The sequence below is a fragment of the Morus notabilis genome, unplaced genomic scaffold (genome assembly GCF_000414095.1).
Source record: "Morus notabilis unplaced genomic scaffold, ASM41409v2 Scaffold226, whole genome shotgun sequence".
Lineage (NCBI taxonomy): Eukaryota > Viridiplantae > Streptophyta > Magnoliopsida > Rosales > Moraceae > Morus > Morus notabilis.
In genome coordinates this window covers 264,240-277,679 of record NW_010358750.1, presented here as the reverse complement: position 1 = coordinate 277,679, position 13,440 = coordinate 264,240, and the positions used below count along the sequence as shown (strand labels likewise).

General features: G+C 30.3%; 1 protein-coding gene across 1 annotated transcript; it reads right to left on the bottom strand.

Annotated features, from left to right (window-relative positions):
* Positions 1–3,466: 3,466 nt before the first annotated feature.
* Positions 3,467–3,914, bottom strand: LOC21399022 (mini zinc finger protein 3). Its single transcript, XM_010093215.2, has one exon. It carries the CDS (start codon positions 3,809–3,811, stop codon positions 3,527–3,529), a length of 285 nt encoding a protein of 94 aa, XP_010091517.1. The 5' UTR covers positions 3,812–3,914; the 3' UTR covers positions 3,467–3,526.
* Between the last annotated feature and the right edge of the window lie 9,526 nt (positions 3,915–13,440).

Sequence of the window (13,440 nt, the reverse complement as noted above, 5' to 3'; positions counted from 1 at the left end):
ACTTGGTCTTCTAAAATACTAGCTCATGTATATATACGTACTACGCTATGAATATTTTTCATATACATATGTGTGTGTGTATGTGTGTGTGTGTCTATATATATATATATATATACATAACTAACTTGGGGTACTTAGGAGGTCATGTGCCCAGCTGTATTGAGTCTTTACTTGTTTGCACCTGACTTCAACTATATATCTTATCATATGTCTCTAATCTCTATTACTTTCTCGAAGTAAAGGCCATATGCATATTGTCTTTTCATTCGACAGTTCCTACAATATATATATATATATATATATATATATATCTTTAAAAGATATCATTTGGTGGACCACCAATATTTTCCCACGTAAAGTTATATTTATTCATATATAATATGGTCTATGATTACACAAAGTACTGTAGCTGGATAGGATATCCACCATCCAATTTGTTATCACGGGAAAAGCAAGCATAATATGACACATGGAATGACCAATATTGGAAGTGACTGTGTTAGGTTACCGCTCATAGTTATCATTGACTTGTGAAGCTTTTTTGTTTTTTTTTTTTGTTTCGTTTTTCTTACGTGTCTACGTAATTTTTTTTTTTTTTCACTTTTATAAAATAGCCGTTTTTTTTTTTTTTTTGATATTATAGTAGAGGAGTAATGATACAAGGAATGTATAGAAAGAAAAATAAAATAATTAGTTGAGAAGAGAAATTACTTGGTCACTTTAATTTGATCAATCCTATATGTGGAAGATAAATTAAGCCTCTTATGCTGAAATATGCTGAACGGGCAGACAATATTATATCTAATCAGCATTACGTAACTCATCATCTATCATTCAACTTACCATCTGAAAGAAGTTCCTTTGATATTTTTTATCGTCTTCTCTTCAACATTTACATAAAAACAAAATCCAAGAAATGATATTTTTTTTTCTATTATTTTTAAAAAAAAATATGTTCGTGACTTTGTCTCCAAGATGTACATATCTTTCAATTATACATCCACAATAATAAATGCTTAACAGCTTAAAATAAAATAAAAATGAATGAATGAATAAATAAATGCTTAACACTAATTACCTTCGTTTCTGCTATATGTTTGTACTTTGCTTAGTTTTTTGTATTAAAAAAATATATTTCTTTGTTGTTGAAAATATCACTAGTAGAAATTTAGGATTTAACGACCGTTAATAACCGTCGTTAAAAGATTAGACGACGGTTATAAGACAATTCAGGTAGTTTTTCTAGTACATAATCACCAAAATATAAATGCTAATCTTGGACTATGGTAATAATATTTGACAACACTCGACCAGTTATGAAACAATTCTATTTATATATGCATGTCATTGTAAGTAATACACATAATTAGGGAATTTTTTTCTCCTTTTGGAGGTAAATATACATGGTACTGGCCTTGCAATTCATCAAAAGGAGATGGGAAAAAAGAGATCTTCAAATATATCCTGAAAATGAACTTCAAAATAATGCTCCAATGAACATTAATAGCAAATATTTGGTGCAATCAGAGCTTAGTTGGATGTTCTCAGCTACTCTTGTATCTTCGATAAGCAATATACCTTCTCTCGTTTGTGTTCTATAACTAAACATAAATAATATTATATCACGGCAAGTATTATTATTTTTGTCACTTTCTACATTCATTGTCTGACACATGTACTCCACTATCTCATATTCTGATTAAATAATAATATATCACATTAGTGGAGTTCATGTGTGAGACAGTGAACGCTGAAAGTGATAAAGTGAGTTACAGAAAAAGTGATGCTAACATTTCTCTTGAGTTCACTTCAAAGCTTCGAAAGTGAAAAAAAAGGTGTTCTTTAGGTATATATGTCACGTGTGTGCTTCTTTTTTAATGATACTGAACAAACTATAGTGGATTTCTTTAATAAACGACGAGAGGGAAGATAACTAGCATAAGAAAAAGAAGTATAAAGGTTCCAAGAAAGTTGACATTGAAATCCTACTTTGATACTAAATCCCGACTCAAATATTGTTAAAAAAGAAAAAGGAAGAACAACAATAATGTTCAAGGACAATCACCAAAATAGTGTATAACTCACCACATCCTTTGAAAAATGAGAGCCTTTTGATTACAACGTACAAAGGCCAAAAAATCAAATCCGAGCATTGATCTTATGATGATCATGATCATCAAGAGTATTTGAGGAGTAAAGATGGCTCAAAGGAAATCTAGAAGTACTATATACATCCAACGCCAAATAATTTATCCATAAATACACACACACAGCCTGCTTTTCTATATTCATCCTTTTTTTTGTTAGGTTCTAACCAAACCCACTGACGACCAAAAGGAGAGGAGGGACATCTCTACAACCTTATCAGTTCTGTTTTTATAATGAGCTTAGTTGCCTTTTGTTTCGTGCAAGATGTTTTAAAATATGCCGATGACATGATTGGATATGTGTGGGCCTTTTTAAAATGTGATATTCTAAATGCTACATTATTGTAAGGAAGATAAACATACTTTGTTCTTTTCGTACTCATGAAATACGTACCTTAACCTATTTTCATTCCAAGAATACAGTAAGTTGCCCATTTTGGCTTCCATATTTTTGGTTTTCATATAAATTATAATTTAACTCTAATGTGAAACTGATAGGCATAGATAATGTTATATATATACATATAAATATAAATACAATATATATGTATGCAGTGTGTAATTAGTTCTTACTTTGTAAAAATGGATTAATGCCATACTCAAACAGAATTACAAGCTTTGGTACATATTATACAAGTATTTACATCTAAAAAAAACTTGATCAACCTAAATGGAGTCATTCTATTACTCTTACACAAGCTATATATATGCAATTACATTTTCATATACCAAAGTTTTGTTCATAAATAACATTATTGATCAAAGTGTTAACGGTAATTTGGTTTACTCAATAGTTAAAGCTCTCTGATGATCGTCAAGTGAGACCAAACTTGACATCCTCAATTTCACTGAATATAAAGAGTAATTTCACGTAGATGATATGAACTGATACATATATAAAAATTTCTCATTAGTTTTACTAGTTTGAATCACAATTTAAGTTTTTACTATAGTGTTTTCTCTCATAAAAATTTAAATATAACATTTTCCTCTATAATAATTCAAATTCTCAACTTGAATGGGTAAAATGAACGAGTTCAATAACTTCTCTAACTCTCCTAGAGAAGTAATTTAGAAAAAAAAGGTTAAGAATCACAAAATCAAAAATATACAATATTATATTCAAATTTGATATTTCTCTTCCGAGAGTATGAATCCCTTTGTTTTGTGCTGATCATACAAGAACGACTCCATCACAACCGCAACAAACAATAATCAGTTAAATTGTTCACACACAAACAAAGCCAAAAAAAAAAAAAAAAAAAAAAAAAAAAAAAAAAAAAAAAAACAAAAAAAAAAAAAAAAAAAAAAAAAAAAACCAATAAAAGAGAAGTTCCCTTTTGATTCACTATTCACATATGTAGGAAATTATAAAAGTACTACCGTCGAGAAGAGTTATAATTAGGCGGAGAGTACTCACAAACGACCTCAGTCTCCTCTTCCCTTCTGTGGAAATTCCGGTGGCAGCCGCAGGCGGCGCACGTGAGTGCCTCTCGCGTGCCCTCGTCGCCGCTCGCCATGAATTCCCTGCATCCGTCGACAGCGTAGCCTCCGATGTTGGCGGCGTGGTTCTTCTGGCACTCTCCGTACCTCACCGTACTTCTCACCACAGAAGTGCTTGTACTGGACTTGTCTCTTCTCACCACAACTTGCCGCTTCTTCATTATAATTATTTTGGAGTAGATTTCTATTTCCTTAATTGTCTAAGCTTGTATTGCCCTTGTAGATCACCCAAATTCTACAAAGGGGAATCTTTCGTTTAAAAAGGAAAAAAAGAAAAGGAAAAAGGGTTAGCTATATATGGCGATGGCTATATATATAGCTATTATATATATATATATATATATATAAATATAAGGTATGGAGTTAGTGCCTAATACGTAATAACCCTAACCCTAGAAGATATATTTATATATGCGGGGTTAGTGGCATTTCATTCCCAGTATCCCTAGAAGATGGAAATACAAATTAAAAAAAAAAAAAAAAGAGAAAAAAATAGAGGCTCTAGAGAGAGCCGATCATGAGCAGCCATATTTTACTAGTTGTTTTATTTTAATGTGCCGAGGATTGAACAAGGGGAACAAAATATGGACACAAAATTCATTGTGTCGACCAATGGTTGTGAAACACGTCAGCCAAAAATTTATCCTGCTCTAAAAGAATTTAGAAGAAAAAGTAAGGTAACTGTATCAGTCTGGCCATGATCTCTTTAGTTCTTTAGAAATGTATAATAATAGATATAAATAAACAAAAGTTTCCTCCATACTTCAACGTGGAGCCCTTGGATTATATATATACGGGGCTTAGTTTACAGGATTAACGTGAATCTCTAGTTGTAATGTGAACTTCTAATTGGTTTAACATTAGCCGTGATTTCCTTTCAAAAAATACGGATAATCCAGAGAATTGCATTTTTCTACAGTATAATTTGATTATAGACTACGGACATGTTGACCAAACCATAAAATGGGATTAGATGAAATAAAATAATACAATTATGATTAATATTTCTCTTTTAGTACGTATGGTTTACTTATCTAATAGATGGTGTCACAAAAAAGAATCTAACTTAGTTGTTATAAAAATCTAGCTATCGTAATTATTAAAATGATTTTATAAATAATTGAACAGTTATTAGCTTATAGCATGTGAGCTTCTTAAAGATAAGTAAATTTGACATTCATTGTCGGCTTTTTAACCGGAAATCATTATTAAGAGGTGCTTATTTTGTGTATTGTAAACTCTCGTTAATGATCATTTTGTAATGAAACACAAGGTTAAGTGTGAAAACTAATCACTCTTTTTTCTTTTCCTTTCGTGCGAAGTAAACGTGTCCTCGATAGTAAATCTTATTTTCTTTGAATGAGCCACAAAAATCAATCTTTGGAAATGATATCTCAACTGTCCTGCAAGACATTTGAACAAGATATTTAAATTTGTTACAAAAAAAATATTTTGTGCGTATGTGCTTGACTTATTTAATACGACGAACGAAAGTGAGTGGAACTACACTTAGTGGGGCAAAATCACACTTAGGAAAGTGTTAAACCAAAAGGACGATGACAAAAACTAGTTAACGCGTGGATTCTGTATATTTTTTTATTGTTGTTGTGGGACCAAATTGATACTTAATGCAGGCTGCTATGGCCCCATAAAAGTACCGTGACAACAAATCTTGTCTAATTACCCATGATTCTAATAATTAAGAACATTGCCCACCTTCTTTCATCCACAGTTGACGATCTTCTCTCCTTGCATCCAATCAAGGACAATCATATAACTTTCGAGTTTCAACATCAATGAGATGCTCTTCAACTCCATTCCACTTTAATCATATTGAAAGAAACTTGACCATCACGTTTTAGAGAATTATAATATTTTTAGGCTATGGCATTAAAAAACATGAGAAGATTTTGCCCCTGTTTAGCTCATGAGTTCGCCAAATTTGAACCCATGAGCGCCCGATTTTAAATTTGTGTTTAGATCCATAGTACTTGAGGAGGGGATCTAAACTCACGATTTTTAATTTCAAACTTCATTATCTATTTCAAACCTACAGTTCAATAAAAAAAATATACAAACACCAGTTCGGATTTCAAGTTCAAACTATATTTTTCAACTTTTTAATTTAAACCAAAAAAGTTCAAACCGCCATCAACAATTGAAGATGTGTGCGTACATTCGTTATGAGATGTGCATGGAAAAGCAGACCAAAAGAAGTGGATGCATGAAGATAAAATATATTTCGATTTATTGATATACGATCCTCATAAAAAAAAAAAACACCACTTTTTAATTTCTTGCAGACATTAATAAGTTGAGTTTGATATTGAAAGGAATTGTGTGGAGTTCTTCAATCAATCCATGAGTGCATATTTGTATGCACAAGCGGCCATTGGGGGAAAGTGAGAGAGAATCAAGCAAGATATAACCACAAAATGAGGCGGTAACACGTGCATCATAAACCACATTCTAAAAGTGAGTAGAAGGGTCGACAAACAAAAATGTGGTTGTCAATCAGGAATTTGCACAATACATCTATATCAAAACTGTACATTTTGCAAGATGTATATTTGGCAAACTCAAATCATGTTCCATTTGTGATATTGTATCAAAAGATAAGATCATGATTTTTACAAGAAACCCCACTAATTAAATTATGATTTCAATGTATAAAATTAGCTAGTTGGAATGTAATAGTCAGGTGACGCGACTTTGATTTATGCCATTTTTTTTTTTTTTTTTTTTACCGTTTATAAAAAAAGAGTCATAATAAATACACGATATATGTTTAAATGTGTGAAGTTGACACGTATATGATTAGTTGTAGTTATTTTACAAGTAGTGTTGATTTTTATGTACCTAATTAATTATTAGAGCCCATAGTTGGTGCATAATTAATGCTTTATGCACTAGAAAACAAATTTTCAAAGATAGAATAATCGGTGGTCCGGATATTTCAACAAATTTGATAAGAAAAATTGTTGGGACAAGTCAACCAAAAGGCTCTCTTTTCCACATAATCGTTCCACTTATGTGTGGAAATTGAGAAGTTGCTGGAGAAAGTACTATTTGAATCATGAAATTTGATCATATGCTGCCATTTAGTTTAGCATGGACCGAAGTGCATATTAATGGATATATTTGAATCATGATACATATATGAAATTTGCCAATTAAGTGAGTACTGCGACTGTATCCTCCATGAAATAAATAATTCATAAATCCCCCGAATTTTGTATCATGTTTCAGTACACTCTGAATTATGAAAAGAGTTTATTTCTCCTCCTGAAAATAGTTCTAAACAGCCCATATACTAATATTATTTCTTGCTCTTTAAACTATTAGTTTTCTCTCTATCTGCTCCTTTTTTTTTTTTTTTTTTCCGAAAATATCATAGGATAAATTGATTTAAAATCAATAATTTAAGAAGCATTTATAAATGTATAAGTTATTTCATATCATCATTATGTTAGTTTATAAATGAAAGAGCATTTTGAAGTAATGTACATAATTTAAGAGTCAAATTAACTGGTTTTAGAATTTGTAGACGTGTTGAAACAAAATACAAAATATGGAGACGTTTATGAAATTTGGTTTAGTCTTTAGTCCGGCGAGCACTGTTTGCCTGACCAATTAGCGTGACGAATTATTACTTAAAAATATATAGTAGCAGCTTTAAGAGACGTATGTAACACCTGTGAAATCAATGGCAAAGCACGTAATATGGAATAAGAAAACGAAAATGAAAGCTTTTCAAGAAATATTGCGAACCCATTGTAAATTATTTGTAGTAACAAGTTTACAAGGTGGTAATATCGCTGAAACGGCTTGAATTGAAATCAAGTCTGTTACAAGTGTAACACTTGTACTTTCGCGAATAAAGCAATAAGTATGTAAAAGATTGGTGCATTATTGTATATAACGATTTGTAAAACTAAATTCGTGAGGTTGTAACAGGTGTCAATATGTTGCATCCTGTCTTAAAATATATAGCAACATGATTGTAAGTAGATATTGTAAAACCTCATACCAATAAACTGACATTAAAGATTCATCTAAGCCGTTTTGGAGAAAAATTTAGTAAGCGATAGAGATATATAAACAAAATGTGTATGCATTCTAAGTCAATAAACATGGTTTCATGAAATGAAGAAAAAAATCACAGGATGTAGCAATAAAAAGTTTGATGTAAAATAATTTTATACAATAGGAGAATAATCCATTACAAGTGTGGTCTATATTAGTAGATGTATAATATGTTGCACTAAAGGTTTCAAGGACCCAGGAAAAAAGAAGAGTTCGAAAATAAGTGCAGTATTACAACACCGGCTAGGTAATTGATATAAATCACATACACCGTTGGAGTAAATGTTCTAATTAAAGTAATATTCACAAGAACATAGTTGTTTAAAATGGATTTTAGTTTTTTAATATATTTACATCTCGCTCATTTTATTGGTTTGAATCACAATTTAAGTTTTTGTTATAGTATTTTTTTTTTATAAAAATTTAAATTCAACTTTTTATGTTACACTTTTTCTCTCACATAAATTAATCCATTTTCAACTCAGTCCTTAACTCAAATATGCAAAATAAATAGAATTTTATTGTCCGAAACCTATTCACTTAATCCTGTTTATTATTGACAGTCTGCAAGTCTAAGCCATTTTAAAATTTCGTACCCTGCCCTTATTAATTTCTAACCCTCCATATATAATCAGACAGCTCAAATTCACGTGTTAGATCAATTAGACAAACAGTGTTTGCCGGATGAAAGACATTTTCTATGAAATTAATGTAATAAATATTAATTATGATCGTTATTTTTTTTTTGGAAGAAAAAAATCCTGATGCTGATGGATGACGTATGAAACAAATAATTTAAATAGTGACCGTTTTGGCAGTTGAGCTAATCTGTACTGGTAGGCTTAATTCTTCTGCCAAGGTGCAAAACAATCGTTGTATATTCTTCTGGCCTCAACTGCAAATTCAAAGGCCCATTTTGATAGTTAAGAAAAACTAGGTACCTAGCATCTAAAAGTGATAGGCTAGCTTTAGCAGGCAAAATACAGCAGTTTCTGATTCAGTATATAGAATATATAGCACTAACAATAATATTCGATATGACTTTTGCTAAATTTCAACACCATAATTTTGACACGATCGCCATTAGATACTACTGCTTCCTATTAGTGATGTCTATATGCTTTGAACCAACTAAGCCCTTTATTTTCTGGCATATACATTTTTTATTTATTGAATAAAAAAAAAGATTATGTCTTCATATTCTTCGTTCTCTTTTGTAGCTTTAAATTTTTAATTTAATAAATTTAAAATTTTAATTTAAATTGAGATATAATATTTTCTGATAGCTTTTATTATTCTAACTTGATTTGTTATATAAAAAAAAAAAAAAACTAAAAGAATATCATTCATCTTGTAAGCTACTGCCTATAGCCTATAGGTGCTATACACATATTTTCTAATAAAAAATGATAAAATGCAACCACTTATGAGAAAAATTTTAGGAACATGTCTTTGTCAGAATTTAAAAAGGACTTTTTACGATACGACATCATATTAATAAGTTAAATTTTTTAGCTGTTAAATTTATATAAAATTATGTAAAAGTAAAAAAATATTTAAACTTAACGTTTAAAAAAATTTGATATATTAATACGCCAGACGTATTAGAGAATCTCTCATTTTAAAAATAATTTTCATCTCAAAAATAAAACTCATAACCCATAAAATAGTGAATCTCACTAGATTGAGCTTCACTTACTCATTTAATGGGACCCGTCAGCAAAATTTTAACCCTGAAGTGCTCTTTCCAATTACATTATTATTATTTTTTTGGCGGGGAAATGCAGTTATCTTAATTGTCAACTGCTATCGTTTTATTTATTTTGATTGTATGTAAACATATAATATAACTTTTATCCGGTCTCCGTCGGTTTTTTGTTAAAATCAACTCAAATATTTTATATAATTTCAAAATTCAAAATATTTTTCAATATCTTGAATCATGAACTCGTACAATTCAATTTGTGTGTGGGATTTGAGGATTGAATAGTATAATTCATTTATTTTAAAAATCACCTATACAAATTTCATGTAACTAATAATGAATGTTTGGCATGTCATATTGTAATACATATACCTTGTATTTAAGTTAAGATTTTAACCACCGTAACATGTACATATCAACTCTTATATATTATTTAATGTGGCAATTGGATTTCCTAATATTTAATGGCATTCGTACCTAAATAAAATGTTCTTATCTTTTTTTTTTCTTTTAAGGAAACTTATCATCTCTTCTATATATCCATGTCTTACAATTAGTTATTTTCACTAGTTGGTGCTGTAAAAATATTGGCATAATTTAGTATATATGTGTACTACTTATAGTAGTAATTTCATCTCTCACACCAAAGCTCTCCATCCAATATTATAATTGAAAAAAGGAAAATTAAAAAAATAATATTCAACCAAAAGGTCAAACAGAAACAACAAAGGCGATAAAACAGGCAAAAAACCTAAATTGTTGAGGAGAAGTTTCCAATATGAGAGCTAGCCGAAACTAGCACTTTGTACACTCCTTGGCATATGCTTCATTAGAGAGCTTCAAGAAAAAACCATCCAAATGAAAAAAAAAAAAAAAAAAAAAATAGAAGAAGCCTATGAAAAATCAAACTATTAACAAGTTAGTGGATAATATGTAAACAATAATACTATTTCCATACAATCACGGTTCAAAAAGAAAATGAGCAAATAAATATGTGGATAAAAGAATGTGATATAAAAAATTGATGTGGACGTTGATAACATTCAATAATATGATTGATAAGGCAAATGCGATTAGACTGACTGCTTCTCACCAACCGTGCCCAGTTCGTGAGGCCTATATGCACCAAATATTCATGCTTTATACTCCAAAATTCATTTTGGTCCTCTATTATCCACTTGATCTTTCTACTATTTACAAAACATATGCATAAATATACATTCAAATAGCATTACGTTATTTGCTGAAATAACACAATAATTTATCACTATTTGTTTAAGCATGAATATTGTTAAAATATAAGAGTATAGTTAGCTTATTTCCTAACCATTTAAGTTTTTTAGAGAAATTGTGAACTAACGGGCCTGTTTGTTTGCGTTTTCATTTTCATTTTTTACGGTTTTCAAAGTAAAAAAATGAAAACGGGTGTTAAAAACGTGTTTGGTGCAATTTTTTTTAAAAAACAAAACCAAAAACGTTTTTGTCTTTTTGTGGAAATCAGAAAACGAAAAAAATGTGTTTTCATTTTCTCGTTTTCGTTTTCTGTTTTCTGAAAAACGGATTTCACTTTTTTTTTTTTTTTTTTCATTTTCTTCCATCTTTTCTGAAACCGTTTTTGTATTATATATGTTTATTTAATATATTTATTTAATATATTATTATTTAATATATTTAATAATATTATTTATATAATATATTTAATAATATTATTTATTTATTATTTAATATATTTAATAATATTATTTATTTAATATATTTAATAATATTATATATTTAATATATTTAATAATATTATATATTTAATATATTATTATTTAATATATTATTACATGTTTTCAAAAATTAAATCACCAAATGCAGTTTCAGTTTTTTTTAAAACTGAAATCAATATCTAAATAAAACTACCAAACGCATTTTTAGAAATAATTCAAAAATGAAACTAAAAACGTTTTCATTTTCATTTTCGTACAGAAAATAAAAACGTTTTGGAATCAATTCCAAATGCACCCAACATGTTATCAGAACAGATGGTTTATGAAATCAAACTATTGTAAATGCACTATGCACTATTATCATTACGTGTTGGTACCTACTAAAGAGTTTCGAGCTTATAATTAAAACATTGTGAAATTATAGTCAATAGACCAACTTTTGAACTTTTGGAAGTAAATAGTCTATTTACTAAAGATCAGAAATTAGTAAGCGATTTTCAATTTCAGATATTTATTTTCTAATTTATTTTTATTATTTTTTTCTCTCTTTGCGATCTTTATCTTCTCTCTCTCCCGTCTCGCTTTCTATTTCTCCGTTGCTCCTCTTTCTCTGGTTGTGCTCCTTTCCTCTTCTCTCTCTTTCTCTGTGATGAAGACGTTCATATCGAATAGAGGAGAGACAATCGACGTCGACGACCGTAATGAAGCTGCGACTTTGTCGTTGCGAAGATCGGCGAATTAGCTTGTCTCTGTATGTGGTAATGGATCGTTGTATCTCCAGCAAGGCGGTAATCTATCGTCACATGATTGAAATTCTCCCTATTCCTCGTCAGTCAGCTGTTGGCGGCAGTTTAGAGAGGAAGCAATGGTGAGGGATTTCATATGGTGGAGAGCTAGTGTGAGATTTTAAATTTGGGGCGAGAGAGGAAGACTAGGCAAGGAGAGAGAGAGCCGTGAGGGGAAAGAGGGAGGAATGGAAGTGAAAGTTTGAGCTGTCCGGCCCAATCTGTTGTGGGAATTTCGGGCCGATTCGGCCCAACTCGTTATTTTCACCGAGCCGCCCTTAAAGGGATGAAGGTTGGCCTAGCATGACCCTAAAGTCCACTGGGCCTAAGATCGGGTTGAGCTGACTTGAAATTATAAGGTATTTTAAGAAAAATTATAAAAAAAAGTGTTTGGGTTGGGTTGAATAAGGTTTCGGGTTCGAAACCTCGGCCCGAGGGTTTTTAATGGATCGGGCAGGCCCGAACACTTAAGTGGGATGGGATGGGACGAGATGAGACCGGACTAACAGTGTCGGGCCTCAGGTTAGCCCGTTTGGCCTGGCCCAAACTTTCACCTCTAGGGGAATAGGTGCTAAGATTTTTGCTGGGAATAATTTTGTATTTAAATAGGAATATCTTCAGAATTTTTATTATTTATGCCATTATAAATAAATGAGTGCCATTGAAACCTTCCATTTTCTCTTTATTAATTTATTGATAATTGTTTATTTTTTGAGTAGAGTAGTATAAATAATAATTTTAACCATCTTACATGATATTTTTATTTTTATTTTTTCCAATTCTTATTCCCCTTTTAATATGCCTTATCTCCCTCATTCTCACTTAAATATTTACGCGTTGGGTTTCTAATGACCCAAACATACTTATTGTTGATCGTAACAAGCTTAAGTTTTTAGAAGAAACTACAAACCAACAATGAACTCTTATTACGCTTAATAGCAATCTAGATTAATTAAAATCATGATTAAATGACCTAACTAAAAGGTTCATGTACTTTCTTCTAACTAGGATTCGCAATATTCTGATAATTCTTTTTCTATTTTCTGGTATTAAAGGTGATCCACAGTGATATAATTTAGTTCAATCCGAGTATGAGAGCATGGCAACTAATGTATAGTTGTAAAGATCAAACGGCATTTTCTTCCCGATTAAATTTCTTTCCGGTTTTGTTTTGCCTTTTTTATTTTTATTTTTATTTTTTTTCTTATTCCCGATTAAATTTCTTTCCCGTTTTGTTTTGCTCTTTTTTGTTGTTTTTTCTGTTTTTTGTGTTTATTATTGTTCTTGTTTGTTGTTAGTTTCTGATGATTAATTTCAAAGCATGAAATTGTACCTTTTCTACATTAGTGTTTAGATCAAGAAGGCATAACATAATGGATCAATTATATACTAGAATTTTATTCTCATACGCGTCCCCAATCTCTAATTATGATCTACCCATCAAGAAAAGCGAATATAATCCATAAAGAGAAGGGTTTGGAGTTCAAAGCTGTTTGAAGTGG